At 42.0% G+C, this 13,514-nt stretch overlaps 1 protein-coding gene across 2 annotated transcripts; it reads right to left on the bottom strand.

Moving 5' to 3' along the window:
• Positions 1-9,003: 9,003 nt before the first annotated feature.
• On the bottom strand, positions 9,004-12,488 carry mych (myelocytomatosis oncogene homolog). 2 transcript variants are annotated; one of them, XM_012829412.3, is made up of 3 exons: positions 12,290-12,488; positions 10,548-11,090; positions 9,004-10,228 (listed from the first exon to the last, which is right to left on the bottom strand). In XM_012829412.3, the coding sequence occupies exons 2-3, from the start codon at positions 11,077-11,079 to the stop codon at positions 9,681-9,683; spliced, it is 1,080 nt and encodes a 359-aa protein (XP_012684866.1). In that variant the 5' UTR covers positions 11,080-11,090; positions 12,290-12,488; the 3' UTR covers positions 9,004-9,680. The 2 variants fall into 2 exon arrangements, with proteins under 2 accessions (XP_012684866.1, XP_031423830.1); XM_031567970.2 differs by lacking the exon at positions 12,290-12,488 and adding an exon at positions 11,593-11,753.
• Positions 12,489-13,514: the final 1,026 nt, after the last annotated feature.

Consider the following 13,514-nt stretch of genomic DNA (forward strand, 5'->3'; position numbering starts at 1 on the left):
GGGTTACTGGTGTTTCTGTTCCATGTCCCTCTTTATGTGCATGCATGATAAATCATTGTGATTGTCTGAGTACCATAATGCAGATTAAAACAGTTAACAACCCCAGGGGATGAATGATATCACTCACATCTAGAGGAAGGGGTCTTCCCTGGTCTATGCAAATCAGTAAAGTTGACACCTTGAGTGGGAGTGGAAATTCTCTCAATTGTCATCTCGAGCAAATGAGTAACATTTTTAATTTTCTAGGTAACGAAAGCGATTATTCTCGATTTCACACACGGGTTTTCTCAGGAGCAATGCTCTGCGTCTGGTTGTTTATTTGAGAGCCCTCTGCAGAGAGGCTGTTTTTGTGTGTGTCTGCATGCAGACAGAGTTTAGAGTAAATTACAGCTCTTTCCTGCTGCGGAGGTCAGACTGTGCCCTGCAGTCACACATCACCTTTCTCAGTAGGCATTCAGGGAGGCGCTTCTTAGAAGGCAACCAAAGATATTCAGGATGTTAGAGGAAACTTGCAGACCACACACACAGAGACACAGAGAGAGAGAGAGAGAGAGAGAGAGAGAGAGAGAAAGAGCGGGAGGGAGAGAGAGGAAAATAGAGATGGAGGGAGGGATGAAGGGAGAAAGAGCAAGAGCAAGAGGAGAGATGGAATATTCTACAGTCCTTATTAATTAATGTGTTGACTTAGCTCTGCCCGAAGGCTTGACTTTAACCAAGGCATTTCCTAATGAGGGCCATAGAGGGGCATGTATTGGATGTGGTTAACGTAATTAACTGGAGGATGCTGCGTCAGAGATTTCACTGATCACAAATCCGTGTTTCCTCAGCTCCTTTGGGTGTCATGGAAGCCCTGTGCTCTAAGGCAGACTGTGTGTGTGTTAAACGTACTCGTAAGACTTGCCAACAGAGTGGCTGCGTGTGCAGAAAATGCATCATAAACTGCACAGTGCATGATCAATATTCTGGTGAGCTGCAGATACCTGCTTCCAGAGTAGGTCAGTACACTGGGATCACCTTTTTAGTTGTTGCAGAAGTTGTGGGTTATGTGTGTGTGTGTGTGTGGGGGGGGGTGAGAGAGAGGGAGAGGGAGAGAAAGATATAGAGGGAGAGAAAGAGAGAAAGGGGGAGTGGAATGTGCTTGACGACAAGCATGAATGTTGCTTGCTCCACGTGTCTGCTTTCCCTCCCCACAATATGATTGGCTGGGGGATTTCACCCCTCCCCAAACACATAAACAGTTCTTTTAAGTAGGCTGGACGAGGGAGAGTTTCTAGGAACTTCTCCTCCTCCCTCTAGCCATTCTCTGGCCAATATTTAACAGGTGCCCTAGCTGACATCAAAATATCTGTGCTACTGACAAACCCACTGACACTCAAGGGTAGGCCATTTCCAACTGTTCCTGTCCCACTTCCCCTTTGTCTCCTCTTTGTCTTTGTTCTTCATACTATCAAGTTGAAACCCCACACAATATGACAAAGATGAACACGAGCAGACACAATACACAAATACACATAAAGATATGAGGTTAAAACAAATGATAGTATCACAGTTATTGAAGGATAGTCTACATCAACAGTCAGTGTTAAGTCTCAATTAGGGTGTGAAATGAGATTAAGTATACAGGTTTGTTTATGCTTTATTCAATATCATTCTTGACCATTTCCTCAACATAGTTTTTCAGAGGCCCAGTAAGAAAAATAAATGGATAGAGTCTGGTGGTGATATATGTGGAACTGAATGAGTAGCATCACTGTACTCATTGCAATGGCATCACTGTACTCATTGCAATGGCAAAATAACTTCTGTCCACTTAAAATCTACATTTTAGTATTTTCACAACTACTTATACAGAATGTCTATGTGAAAAAAATTACAGTCTTTACAGGAATTGTTCAAATCCTTTCAATTGCTATATTTGATGTTTATCTGATGTTTGACGGTAGGTTTATCCTGCATGACAGCATATAAAACAGCATATAAAACAGCAGAAAGGCAGCGTCCAGAGTGCTGCCTTTATTAGATGTTATGACCATTACAGGATCCAGGTTTTCTGACTGAGATCCTATAGAAAATCAGGGCTCCTTTAACCATCCATGTGGAACAGGGCATGTTGTTATTCATGGCCAGTCTTTCAGTAAGGGGATATACAGCCCTGATTCTGAATGGCCAAATAATCTTTCAGATGATGATAACATGTGACAAGAAATTACTGAATTAATTTAAATAAACTGAAGAACAGAGGCCAGTCTGCTCTGACCCACCTTAGCCAAGTCTTATTATCAGCAAAGGATATGGATTTGGGGGTCTGGGGGGATTTGGGTCAGGACAATTACCCAGGAGGAGGGGGGCTGCAGTAACACCCCACATCTTCCCACTGTGGCAATCCATCCCCCCTGCAGGTAAATCTGACAGAGCGCGGCCTGATGCTGTCATAGCCCATTAGCTAGGTGACTCTGTGTGGAACACACACACACACACACACACACATATATATAGACAGCCCCCACACCCCACGTTGACTGTTTTCACTTCCCTGTTATATTTCACCATCCTCTCCATTCGTTTTGTAGCTGTCATTGTGGTGAAAATGTGACGCTTTTCATGCAACAGTATGATAATCTTGAAAACTTTTACGTTAACTGCCCATTTCTCAAATGAGGTCTGAAGTTGTGTAAACGTACAACCAACCACTTTTTCTACTGTCTTCACAATGGAATTCAAACTATGGAATTCAACAAAGCTACAAGCCACTTTCGAGTCGGACAGTTGCAAAATCCCCTATGAATTACAGGAAGCATGTGATGTACTCTTAATGGTGTATTTTTAACTGCTGTATACAAAACACCTCAACACCTCTCTCTTTCTCTCTCTCCCTCTCTCTTTCTCTCTCGCTCTCTCTGTTTGTCTTTTCCCCTTTCTTGCTTTGAAACCTTCATCTCACGTCTCTCCACTCTCTAAAGAGATCCTTGATGGGGAAATTCCTCTAGTAGCAGAAATCACTGCATGAGTGGAAGCTAAATGAACAGACTCGGCTCCGAGCCACAACAATTTGTAGCCAAGGACATAAAACACATAAACAAAAGACCAAAATGATAATAGACAGCAAGGACCATAAACACCATACAAAAGCATTTGGTCTATTCAGCTCTCACTGCCTCACTGCCTCACCGCCCATCCCACCATGGACATCATCTGTTTGACCTACTACCCTCTGGTAGATGAGTCAGGTCCATCACATCGTGACCAAACAGACTGAAGAGCAGCTTCTACCCCCAGAGCCATACGAGAACTGAACACTGCCACACACTACCACTGACTGTTTGGAACCTGTCTGACTATCGGTAGTACAAAACTATTTTATTTATAGAACATTTTATATAATTTATAGAACACTGCCCACATGTTTACATTCCAACTGCACCTTTGTATGTATATGTTTATAACTGCAGTACTTGTGCATAGGGCCACTGTGATTGAACAAGTGTGCAATATCCCAGCTGTTAATATTTATTATTTTATATATAATATAAAAAAATATATTTAGCACTTTAAATTGGTTTAGTTTGAACTATTTTTTATTTATTTAATTTTTTTGCTGCACGTGAATGCACGGCATGGGTTTATTCTCAATTTCATTTTACTTTGTGCAATGATAATAAAGAAATCTATTTATCTATTAGGCCTGGTGCCTCATACAAAGTAACACTTCACAATGGCTTTTGAGCTGGGACAAGAAATCATTTGTTCTCAGGTGAAAGAACACTTTGAAGGTCACTTCTGGTATCTTTGTTGGGAAAGAAAGATGTTGTGGGACATACACACACACAGTATTTCCGTAGATGTTGAGTCCCGTGCTAAGGGAAGTGGAGGTTCTAAATTCCTGCAGCAGTAGAGCCTACCACCTGCCTGACAAACATTCTCTGAGGAACGCCACTACATTTCTGGACATTCAACATCCACTGATTATCTCTCCGTCTCTCTCTTTGTCTCTGTGTGTGTGGGTGTGTGTTTCATTCTAAACCTTTAATCTCAAAGATCCCCATATCTCTCACTTCCCATTACTGTAGGTTATCAATTTTCTGTATGGTTAGACTTGATGGAGAAAAAGAAAGGTCCCACTCTCAAAACAGAGGAACTACATTGTCAATCTACTACTATCCTTGGGTGGTTTATCAGCACACACCTGTTATACTAATATAACATTTAAATATAAAAACAATTAGTAGACAACGTAAAATAACTAGCAATAATTAGCAATTAGATCTGGTATTTAATTAATGCATGTACACTGATTTGTGTATGCTCAGTCCTCTGAAAGACACTCCTTAAGAACTCCCTGTGCAGTCATCACAAAAAGCCCTTAAAGACCTCCTAAGGACTTTTTTGAGAAAGTGGATACAGCCTGACCTCTGACCTCAAGGGGATTTGGATGACCCACAATCCACCCCCCTCCTACCTCTCAGATAATCTCTACTGGTTTAGTGCTCTTTGACCTCAGGGGTCATCAAATACTTCCAAGTCCTCAGTTGGAGTTCCCTGCCAGTGTGTGTGTGTGTGTCACTTCAATGGCTTGAAACCAAATACAACATAAAAGTTGTTTAAGCTCAGGTCTTTCTGAACCTTGCCCAGCATTGATAAGATACAGATCACAAGTTGTTATAGCTAGCCTTTTTTTTTTTTTCGGAACATGATTTGTTGTCAAACTTCTCCTTGGGTTAGGTGCAGTGTGTGACTTGACCGACCTCGTGGCTTGCCTTTGTGTCTTTGTTGAGGCATATTTTTAGTGTTTTGGTTAGATGAGTGTCTGCATTCTTGTTGCATATAGTCCTGACTGGGTTGAATGTTAGGTGGCTGAATAGTGATCAAAGCTTGATCATCACTGGACAAAGTTAAATTGATCTCTTGCTTTTGAACCAAATCAGCTATATTGATTGCCGAGTTATTTGAAATAATCAGCATGGTGATTTTAAGGGAAGGCTAATGGTAGGTCAATGTGGATTTAGTGTTAAGTGTAGTCACAGCAAAATCACAGTATTGAGCTACATACCAGAGCCTCTTGAATGATGAATCATCATGTGATAACACTGGGAAAGCATGCTAGCTTTATATCTGTTTTAAACACTGCTCTGATATCTATACGTTACTGGTTACAGTAGCTCAGTGAGTCATTGTTTGTTTTAACGATGTCAAGTGGAATTTCAGGTAGCCACTTAACCATGGTTAACACCCATGATTATCATCCAGATATTTCTGCAGTGGTCTTTCTGAGTAACCTCTGGCATATTAGTTTTAGCATTCCTTTACTGGCTACATTTAATCTCTGTTGTGACTAGGATGGAGGCAGACTGAGGCATTTCAGCCATACACATCCATCCATCAACCCATCCCACAGTTCAGCCTGCTCTGATTTAGCATGATTTAGTGTGTGCCATCCGAATTGTCCAACGAGCACATAGACACACACTGTCATTTCCTCCTATTTACTCTCTGGAGAGTTTAGCACACTAGACTAGGCCACTTTGAAGGCATTCAGAGAAGTGTTTGGCAGGGCCTGTCTGAGATTCATCCACACCTCTTTCATGTTTTAATGGCTGTGGAGAAGTGGGCTACCAATACAAAAACCCTGAATCTCTAAGGGAGTCCCCATCAACATATGGCCGCCTCCTAAACTCCTGGGTCACACTACATCATATACAAACAGGAGACTGTTAAGCCTGTTAACACCAACCTGTGTCCATTAGCTGTTCCTTCCGTCTTTTCAACAGTCTGAATCCCAAAAACAGGAGAGAGTCTCGGGCCACTTCACTACTGCTTGAATGACTAACGGCTAGATAATACGTTGCGTTTCCGTGTAATGTACATTTTGTCATCAGAGAGTGTGCGTGCAGCTCTGTGCGGACATCTGCGACTACGCTACAAGAGCACCAACTGTGCAAATGCGGACTCAAAGTGGACAGGAAATTGTAACAAGAACAACTCTGTGAGCCATCAGGCAAGTATAATTGAGGTCTAAGTGGACTTTCTACAGATTATTCAATTAATTCAGTATGTCAGAGCACATCTACACATATAGAGCATGTCAACTGAGATGTGTTGCCCCAGTAGCTATGAGGAATGAAAACCACCCGGCATTTTTTTAATCAAGATAAAAAAAAATGGGATCTGATTGTTTGTAATAAGGTTTAAACATTACTTATGCTTGAGTATAAGAAATGCAGCTTTGAGTATTCTCCTGCTCTTGGCAGGAAATAGTTGATCTACAAAGTTGCCCTGCACTTTTTTTCAACACATCTTTCTTTTTGCTCTACTCTTTTCAAACCAAGATTCAACCAGGGTTATACCTATGATGATTCTTAGTATAAAAAGGGATAACCTTCCTTGTTTGACTTGGCTTCATGACCCATCTCTCGGCCTTGGTCAGGCGAGGGTTGGCGCTGGTTGATTTTGGTAGGAATAGGCACAACCCGGGTTGCTGACAACCAGTAGTACAAATTAATCTCATTGGTTCACTGAACTTCATTACATTATCCTCTGGCGACTGTGTGGACAATGAATCTTATCCAAAGTCTTAAGAAGCATCACTCCTTTTTCAAGTCAATATTCCCAGAATAAGCAGCGGAGGCATATTTAATGTTGTAGGCTAGCATACATGGCATTTCTTTACAATACCCAAAACATAAAATAAATATAGAAGCCCGTTTTTTTGTCACATAGTACGTCATAGTAATGAGAATGTATGTCATAAATATGACTGTATCTAATAATTATGATATACTATGACTTGCTATTTCAAGAATTTCTCATAATTATGACTAAAGTTCTCATAATAATGACTTAATATGTAATCTACCTCATATATAATGAAAATTCTCTCATAATTATGACATAATTAATTCAGCAACAGATGCAACAGATTGGCACAGAAAAATTGAATATTCAAACTATTGACACGGCTGCGGTCAGATAGTCTGTCTTATCGTCTTTCCCTAACCACTTTTCCTAGACCTTGATGGAAAACGTTGGGAGGTCAAGGAGAGATGTGAAGTAGAATTCATAAGGATTTAGGAAAATATACTGCGGTGCTAGGAGAATCCGACTGCATTTACACTAGGCTACTCACTAAATGAAGGCGGATGTTTTTGATGTGGGTCACGTTGATTGATTGTTGATTGGGTTGTTGCAGAGACGTAGACGGGCCATAAGGAATTCTGGAACTGGGGGTACTATCTCCTTTCCTTTGGTCTGACCCTTGTTGTTGGTTTGAAAGCCAAGGACTATTAGTATGAAGTTCCAATGAACCATCTTGCTCATTGAGAAATGTGCTGAGACTAGTCTTTATCTCCCAGGTCAACATAGTCACTAAAACTCTATAGCTCTATAGGAGTGGCCACATCACAGCACTATTACGTTATCATCTCAGTGCTATGTAATGGTGCCGCATAAGCATGAATGAATGAATGAATGTCTTGTACTCTTGCCCTTGCTAACTGCTATGTGCTTTAGCACTCGTCTTTCAACACCTCAGTTTGAAGTCTCACTGGAGCCAGCCATGGAACCAAAGGGACATTAGCATATCAAAAGGTGACCTGTCTTGAGGCCCCAATACGCTACACAATATCCTGTATTCTAAGGAGCACAGGAGCACACAAGGAATGCCCCTCTAACAATGCAGACCCTGAGGAGATTCCTCATTCCAGTCCACTTGACAGCATCCACAACCAAATGTGGATCTGAATACAAAAGATGAAAAGGGCAGTATGCCTGTTTTTGTTTTGTATGAGTATTTTAAACCTGTTCAGACACTTTCAGACATACCTGTTGCAAATCCCCATCCTGTTACAGATGCTTCACATTACTTTGTTTGGCAATGGTGACTGCTCTACTGATTAGAGACAGTATTTAATTACCTTCATCCTCAGCTGCTTCATTGGCATAAGTAGGTTGGGCCTGATATTATTTTTCTCATGAGTGGAACTCCTAGTGGACTTCAAAATGATTCAGAAATTGTGCCTCATAACTGCCAGCTTTGTATTGTTAACTGGCTGCGCAGTTTAGCAGGCAGTCTCATGCACTTAGGTAACTCAAGTTGCCAACTAGGTCACTGTGTAAGATGGCCTATCCTCTCCAGTGTCAGACGGAGGCTTGCCCAAAACGGTCATCATTGTTTAAAATACAAGCACAAGATCACATTATAGAGCTCTGTTGTCTTGTGTGTTTGGGGGCGTTTTACGGGATGTTGTGACATTCATCATTTATAACAGATGAGCTTGCTCAAAAGAGGCAGGAAAAGTCAGTTTCCCTGCAAAACACTTGGCTAGACACTTAAACCAACACTCACAGTTATGGGTAATGGTGACTTGCTGGCTGAGGTGCTCACCAATGTTTATGCATTATGTAATTGTGTCTCAATAATATGGCCTCTTTATTCATTATTGGCTACTGCTACTACTTATTGCCCAGCATGCTGCTTTGTCTTGTTTTAGCCTGCATTTGTCACTGTTGCTCAAAAATGGATAAGCTAAGCTAGAAGTACAAGAGCATTGGTATATTCACTAACTATAGTACTTATCTGCATGGTTGATTGGCAATTAGCACAACTCAAACAACCCTCACATCTCTTATCTGCACTATGGTTTATGGCCTCTCCAAGCTCGGTTTTCTAAAGAATGAACATGCCAAAGTCATCCACCCACTCACCTTGACCTGCATACCGCCGCTCAAGCCTCTCGACTGTAAACTGCCTTAGGCCATTAAGCGTGTTTAGAGCTTAAAACAACGAGCGGCCTACTGTTGCCCTGGGAGGCTGAGGAGTAGCCCTCCCTCTCCTTTTTTTTATCCGTCACTTACCTTAAAAGGAATGGGAGTGCCTCTTTATCTGGTCGAAAGAAGAGGTAAACAAAAGAATCCCAAGTTTACTTTTGTGCATGTGTTCAGGGCTGAGGCTAGTGTGGTGTGAGCGGTTAGATGGTATCGGCACAAATCATTAGGCCCAGACAACAGAAGCGCTTGTTCATTCTTTATTTTTCTATAAAACAAAGTGCTGTAAAAAAAACAGAACTCTTCCTTTGAATGAACAAAGAAAATGAACTAAATAATTTACAATTTACAAAAACCTAAATTATTTACAGTTGCCACAATGGCATCCCAGGCCTTTCCTAGTGGAGGTAGATAAACCATCGTCAATGCCAAATGGAGACTTTCCATACTGTAGTCGCTAATCAATATCAGTTATAACGTATACCAGGTCATGTCTATCAAGTTACTGAATTGGTGATTACATTAACCCCCTTAATCATGATCATAGAAGCATTGGAGCCAGCCCAAAGGAAATAAAAATCTTAAAAAGTTAACAATGATTAGGGGAATATGAAAGACTCTGGTCACCATACTTCAAGCACTTGAAGGAATCACTGTTAAACTGGCAATTGATTAGTTTAACACAGTATTTATATAAAAAAACAAGACTTTACAGAGAAACAATTTGGCAAAGGCAAAATAAATGAGAACATTTCCTGTGCCCAACATGAACCTACACTGTATACACTGAACAAATTCAATGTCTCTTAAAGTCATATTTAGTTATTGAACAGTCGTCATGGATACTTTGCTTGTGCGTTGCATCAGACAAAACTTTTCAAACTGGTCCATGACATGTCCAAAAGAAGTGACCACAGCAAGTATCAGATCCTCCTTAACTGCTCCAGCCTGGTTTTGAGCCATTCATGTCTGTCTCTAAGTTTGTCCTTCTTGGAGGTCAGCTTCTGATTCTCCACCTCCAGGCTCCTGATACCATCTCTGGCTCGTTTCAAAATGACCACTTTGGACGCCTTGTCGTTATTGGACAGTTCGGGCACGTGGTCTCGCAGACGTAGGAAGCAGTTCTTCAACTCATTCCGCCGCTGCCTCTCCATCACGTTGTGCGTCCGCCGCCTCTCGTCCTCGTCCTCCAGGTCAGGGCTGTGCCTAGAGGCAATTCCCCGCGAACGGCCCGAGAGGCTCAGGCGTTGGGAGGAGTCCGACGTGCGGACACGCTTATGGGCAGACAAGTGTTGTTGCTCAGTCCGGATGGGGGAGGAGGGGCGAGGGGCGGCGTAATTGTGCTGCTGCTGGATCTCCAAGTAGCAACGCTTCAGGGCTCGCAGCTGCTCTCGCCGGCTCTCCTCCTGCTGCTCGCGGTGCTGAGAGCGTGTGCTGGACCTCCTCACAGTCACCACATCAATCTCCTCCTCTGCAGAGAGGACGGGGGAGCCAATTAGATCAGTATTCAACCCCCTCACTCAGTCATTTAAAGCAGTTATGCACTGGCTTCATGCGGTATTGCATTTGAAGTTGCAGAGTAATTCATTTCACCTACAACCTACTCCCATGCCTAGTCTTTACAACAATGTCAACAACAAAACTACCACCTTCATCAAAAAGCAGAATATGCAGTGTTATCCACGTCCACATGGACATAATCAGCACATTAAATGTCTTAATTTATATTTATTTAGCTTCATTTAAATATCGTAACGTACTAAACTCGATTAAAAAAAAATTGAATTTACCGGAATCGCTTGTTGATGATTCACCTCCGGCAGAAAGAGAGCCATAATCCGAGGACGACTCGTTCTGTTCCTGGCTGTCTAATAGAAAGTCGTCTTCTTCCGAAGACTTATTCTCCAGCGCCGCGTCGTGGCATACCAGCGTAGAACCAGCAATCTCTTCGAAAATGGAGGTATCAATGTCTGAGAGTAGCGGGCTGGTTGAGAGCACAGATAATTTGTCCAGCGCTTTCTCTCCAATATGCCACAAACAGTCATCCGTCACATCTGTCTGATGATCTTTGTTAATAGTACTCTCGTGCATAAAATCACAGTTCCAATTCAACTTGAGAAAGTCCTGATCTTCAAGCAAAAGTTCTGACACGAGCTCCAGCTGATCCACCTTTGACAAAGCTTTACTTATATCCGTCTTGAGTGGCGGCGACTGTGGCGGCGTGGGTATGGACTGCATGAAACTCTGGCAGAATTCCTCATCAAAGAGCAACGGTTCCGATTCGCAGAACCAATCGTGCGATGGGGAGATACTCTGCAGCATTTTGGCAGAATCTAGGGGAAGCAGACAGGGCAGACCGTTAAACATTAAATTTAAAAAAAAACTGTTTTGCCAATACAGGAGTTGTAAACCGGCGTATACACGTGTCAAAGTACTATGCCTATAAGATCGGCAAACTACACTCTTGCCGGCAAGCACACCTTTTTATTCGTGTTTACAACCCAGACCCCGCCCAATATTGCTGGTGGGCTGGCCCTGAAGCCGGCCTTTCTTCTAATGTTAATGACATCATATTAACAGCTGGAATTCTCGGGGGGGGGGGGGGGGGGGGCATTTGCATCCGTCCCCCGAATTACCGGAATTTCTTCATTTACCTGTTTATTTATTTTTGTTTACATGTAAGACCGACCACACACACTCCCAGTTGGACAAAAACTTTGTTAAAATCACTGAATTAACATTTAAATCATTTATATTAAAAAAACTGCATACAAGATATTGGGTCAACTCATACGTTAGTTTCAGTTAAAGTTATCGTTGTTTAAAACAACCCACCCGTTGATTCGCCGAGACAAATGCTAACGTTTGAGTTACTTTTCTCCGAATCGATGCAACAGGGTGAATGCAAGCACGCTTGAATGACCTGGATTGCGAACATGCTGTCGCCATGCATGAACGTCGTCGACAAACCGTGAAGTAAGTTAGCCTTAAGAGCTACGTACAAAAACGCCCCGACTTAATCTAATGGTTTTAACCATTTTACTTGCAACCATGTCAGTTTGATCAGCCATTATCACTATACGCGTAAAGAAATAAAATTATCCAATCCTCCAATTATCGTTGAGTTAGAATGAATAATTATTAACTCGTCATTGTGCAAGCTCCTAAATCTGGGTTAAAATCAAGATAACATTAGGCTACAAATGTTAGTTAAGCTCATGGTTGATCTGCTACAATAAGCTAACGTTCTGCTAGGTAACTTGGCTAGTGAAAGACACCCGTGATGGAAGAGAGGCGTTAACAGATATCGAGGTAAAAGTGAGTAGTTTAACATTAGTTTAACATTTCACATGCATCAAATAACTTCAAGTAAAACATGTATTAATAGCTAATATACAGAAACAACGAATAGTAAGCGGCCTTTAAATAGTGTGGCAACCACCGAGTAAAATGAACAACCGGCTCATTATGCCGACCATGCATTCATGCACAAGCAGTAAACGTGGACACGAAATCCATTTAAAAATCTTACCAGATCAGCCACAACAGCAAAAAGGTTAAGAAGATACTATTTCGTCTGCTACGATATTAATGAACAAAAGTTAACAAATAAATGCACTTCTACAGCCAAAAAAAGGAAAATGACTGGTATCGTTGATATTCTACGACGCATGGCAGACTACCATATGCAATACGGCTCGACAGTAGAGGTGTGGCAAAAAGGGGGCCATTGAACTATATACGGCCACATTGCGAAGTCACACCCACACCGCAAAATCGCGCCAAAACGTATCTTAGGAATTAGTTTAGTAAACCCTAAAACTACCACGCCTAATTTAAGAAGGTCCACAAACAGCGTGGAAAATCCTGCACGCGAAATAGAAGTCGCCGAAAATGTCTATATAAACCCGTGCAAATGCTGATATAGTCCCTCTGCGGATGGACATTTGGACAAACTGCAATTCCAAGAAATGAGGCGGGTTTGCTGCACACGTGGGTAACTTAACAAAAGTCATCGGGTGCGCCTGCCTTGCAGCTAAGCAATGCAGCAGAACTGGAGCCAGTATGTGAATGACTGCAGGTCACGTTGTACGCTACAACCGAGGGTGTCTTGACAACGTAGCCTAATACCGTCGATTTCTGTTTCCCCAATTAAGCTGTGACTCAGTACTACGACATGGTGTGAAAAACACCTCAGCATGGGCAATGCATAGGTAAATTCAGTGTACTGATATAAATGGGGAAGTTTATAGAGAATATATTCAGTTGGTAGCAGGTAGCCTTGGAGCTCATGCAACAGTTACATAAGAGGAGTGCCACGGTGCTAGTATGCGCATCCGGCAGTACACGTGCAAGGGCATCCCCCAATCACAAGTAGGGGGTGTTTCAGTCAGCTCCGGTTCACGTGAACATTACAACGCCCCCAGTTTAGTATATTCACCCCATGTCCATTGTACTGTACTTGTCCATGCCTTACTACACAGTAAAGACTTGACTTGAGTAGGCTGTATGGTGGAAATTTAAGTTGCACAACTCAGATTGAAAGAGCAGTACCTAGTCATGTTGTTCACACCATGTAGTTAATTTGGGATATATTTGGTTCATATTTACGGGAGAGGGATCAGTGTCATTAAGTATTTAAAATATTAAATATTTATTTATGCTTGTGAAAGCACACTTTTCAAAGCTCGTTGTTGCGTGGTGCAATCATTTGAAACAGTATTTTCAGTGGGTTAATGTGCCATCTAGGGGGCACT

Source organism: Clupea harengus, chromosome 5 (genome assembly GCF_900700415.2).
Source record: "Clupea harengus chromosome 5, Ch_v2.0.2, whole genome shotgun sequence".
In the NCBI taxonomy this organism is placed as follows: Eukaryota; Metazoa; Chordata; class Actinopteri; order Clupeiformes; family Clupeidae; genus Clupea; species Clupea harengus.

Excerpts from the sequence above, each read along its gene's own strand:
- mych (XM_031567970.2), bottom strand. The coding sequence starts at position 11,710 with ATGCATGGCGACAGCATGTTCGCAATCCAGGTCATTCAAGCGTGCTTG. Across the intron at positions 11,091-11,592 it reads TTGTCTCGGCGAATCAACGG|ATTCTGCCAAAATGCTGCAG; the intron begins GTGGGTTGTTTT and ends TGCTTCCCCTAG. Across the intron at positions 10,229-10,547 it reads ATCATCAACAAGCGATTCCG|AGGAGGAGATTGATGTGGTG; the intron begins GTAAATTCAATT and ends TCCTCTCTGCAG.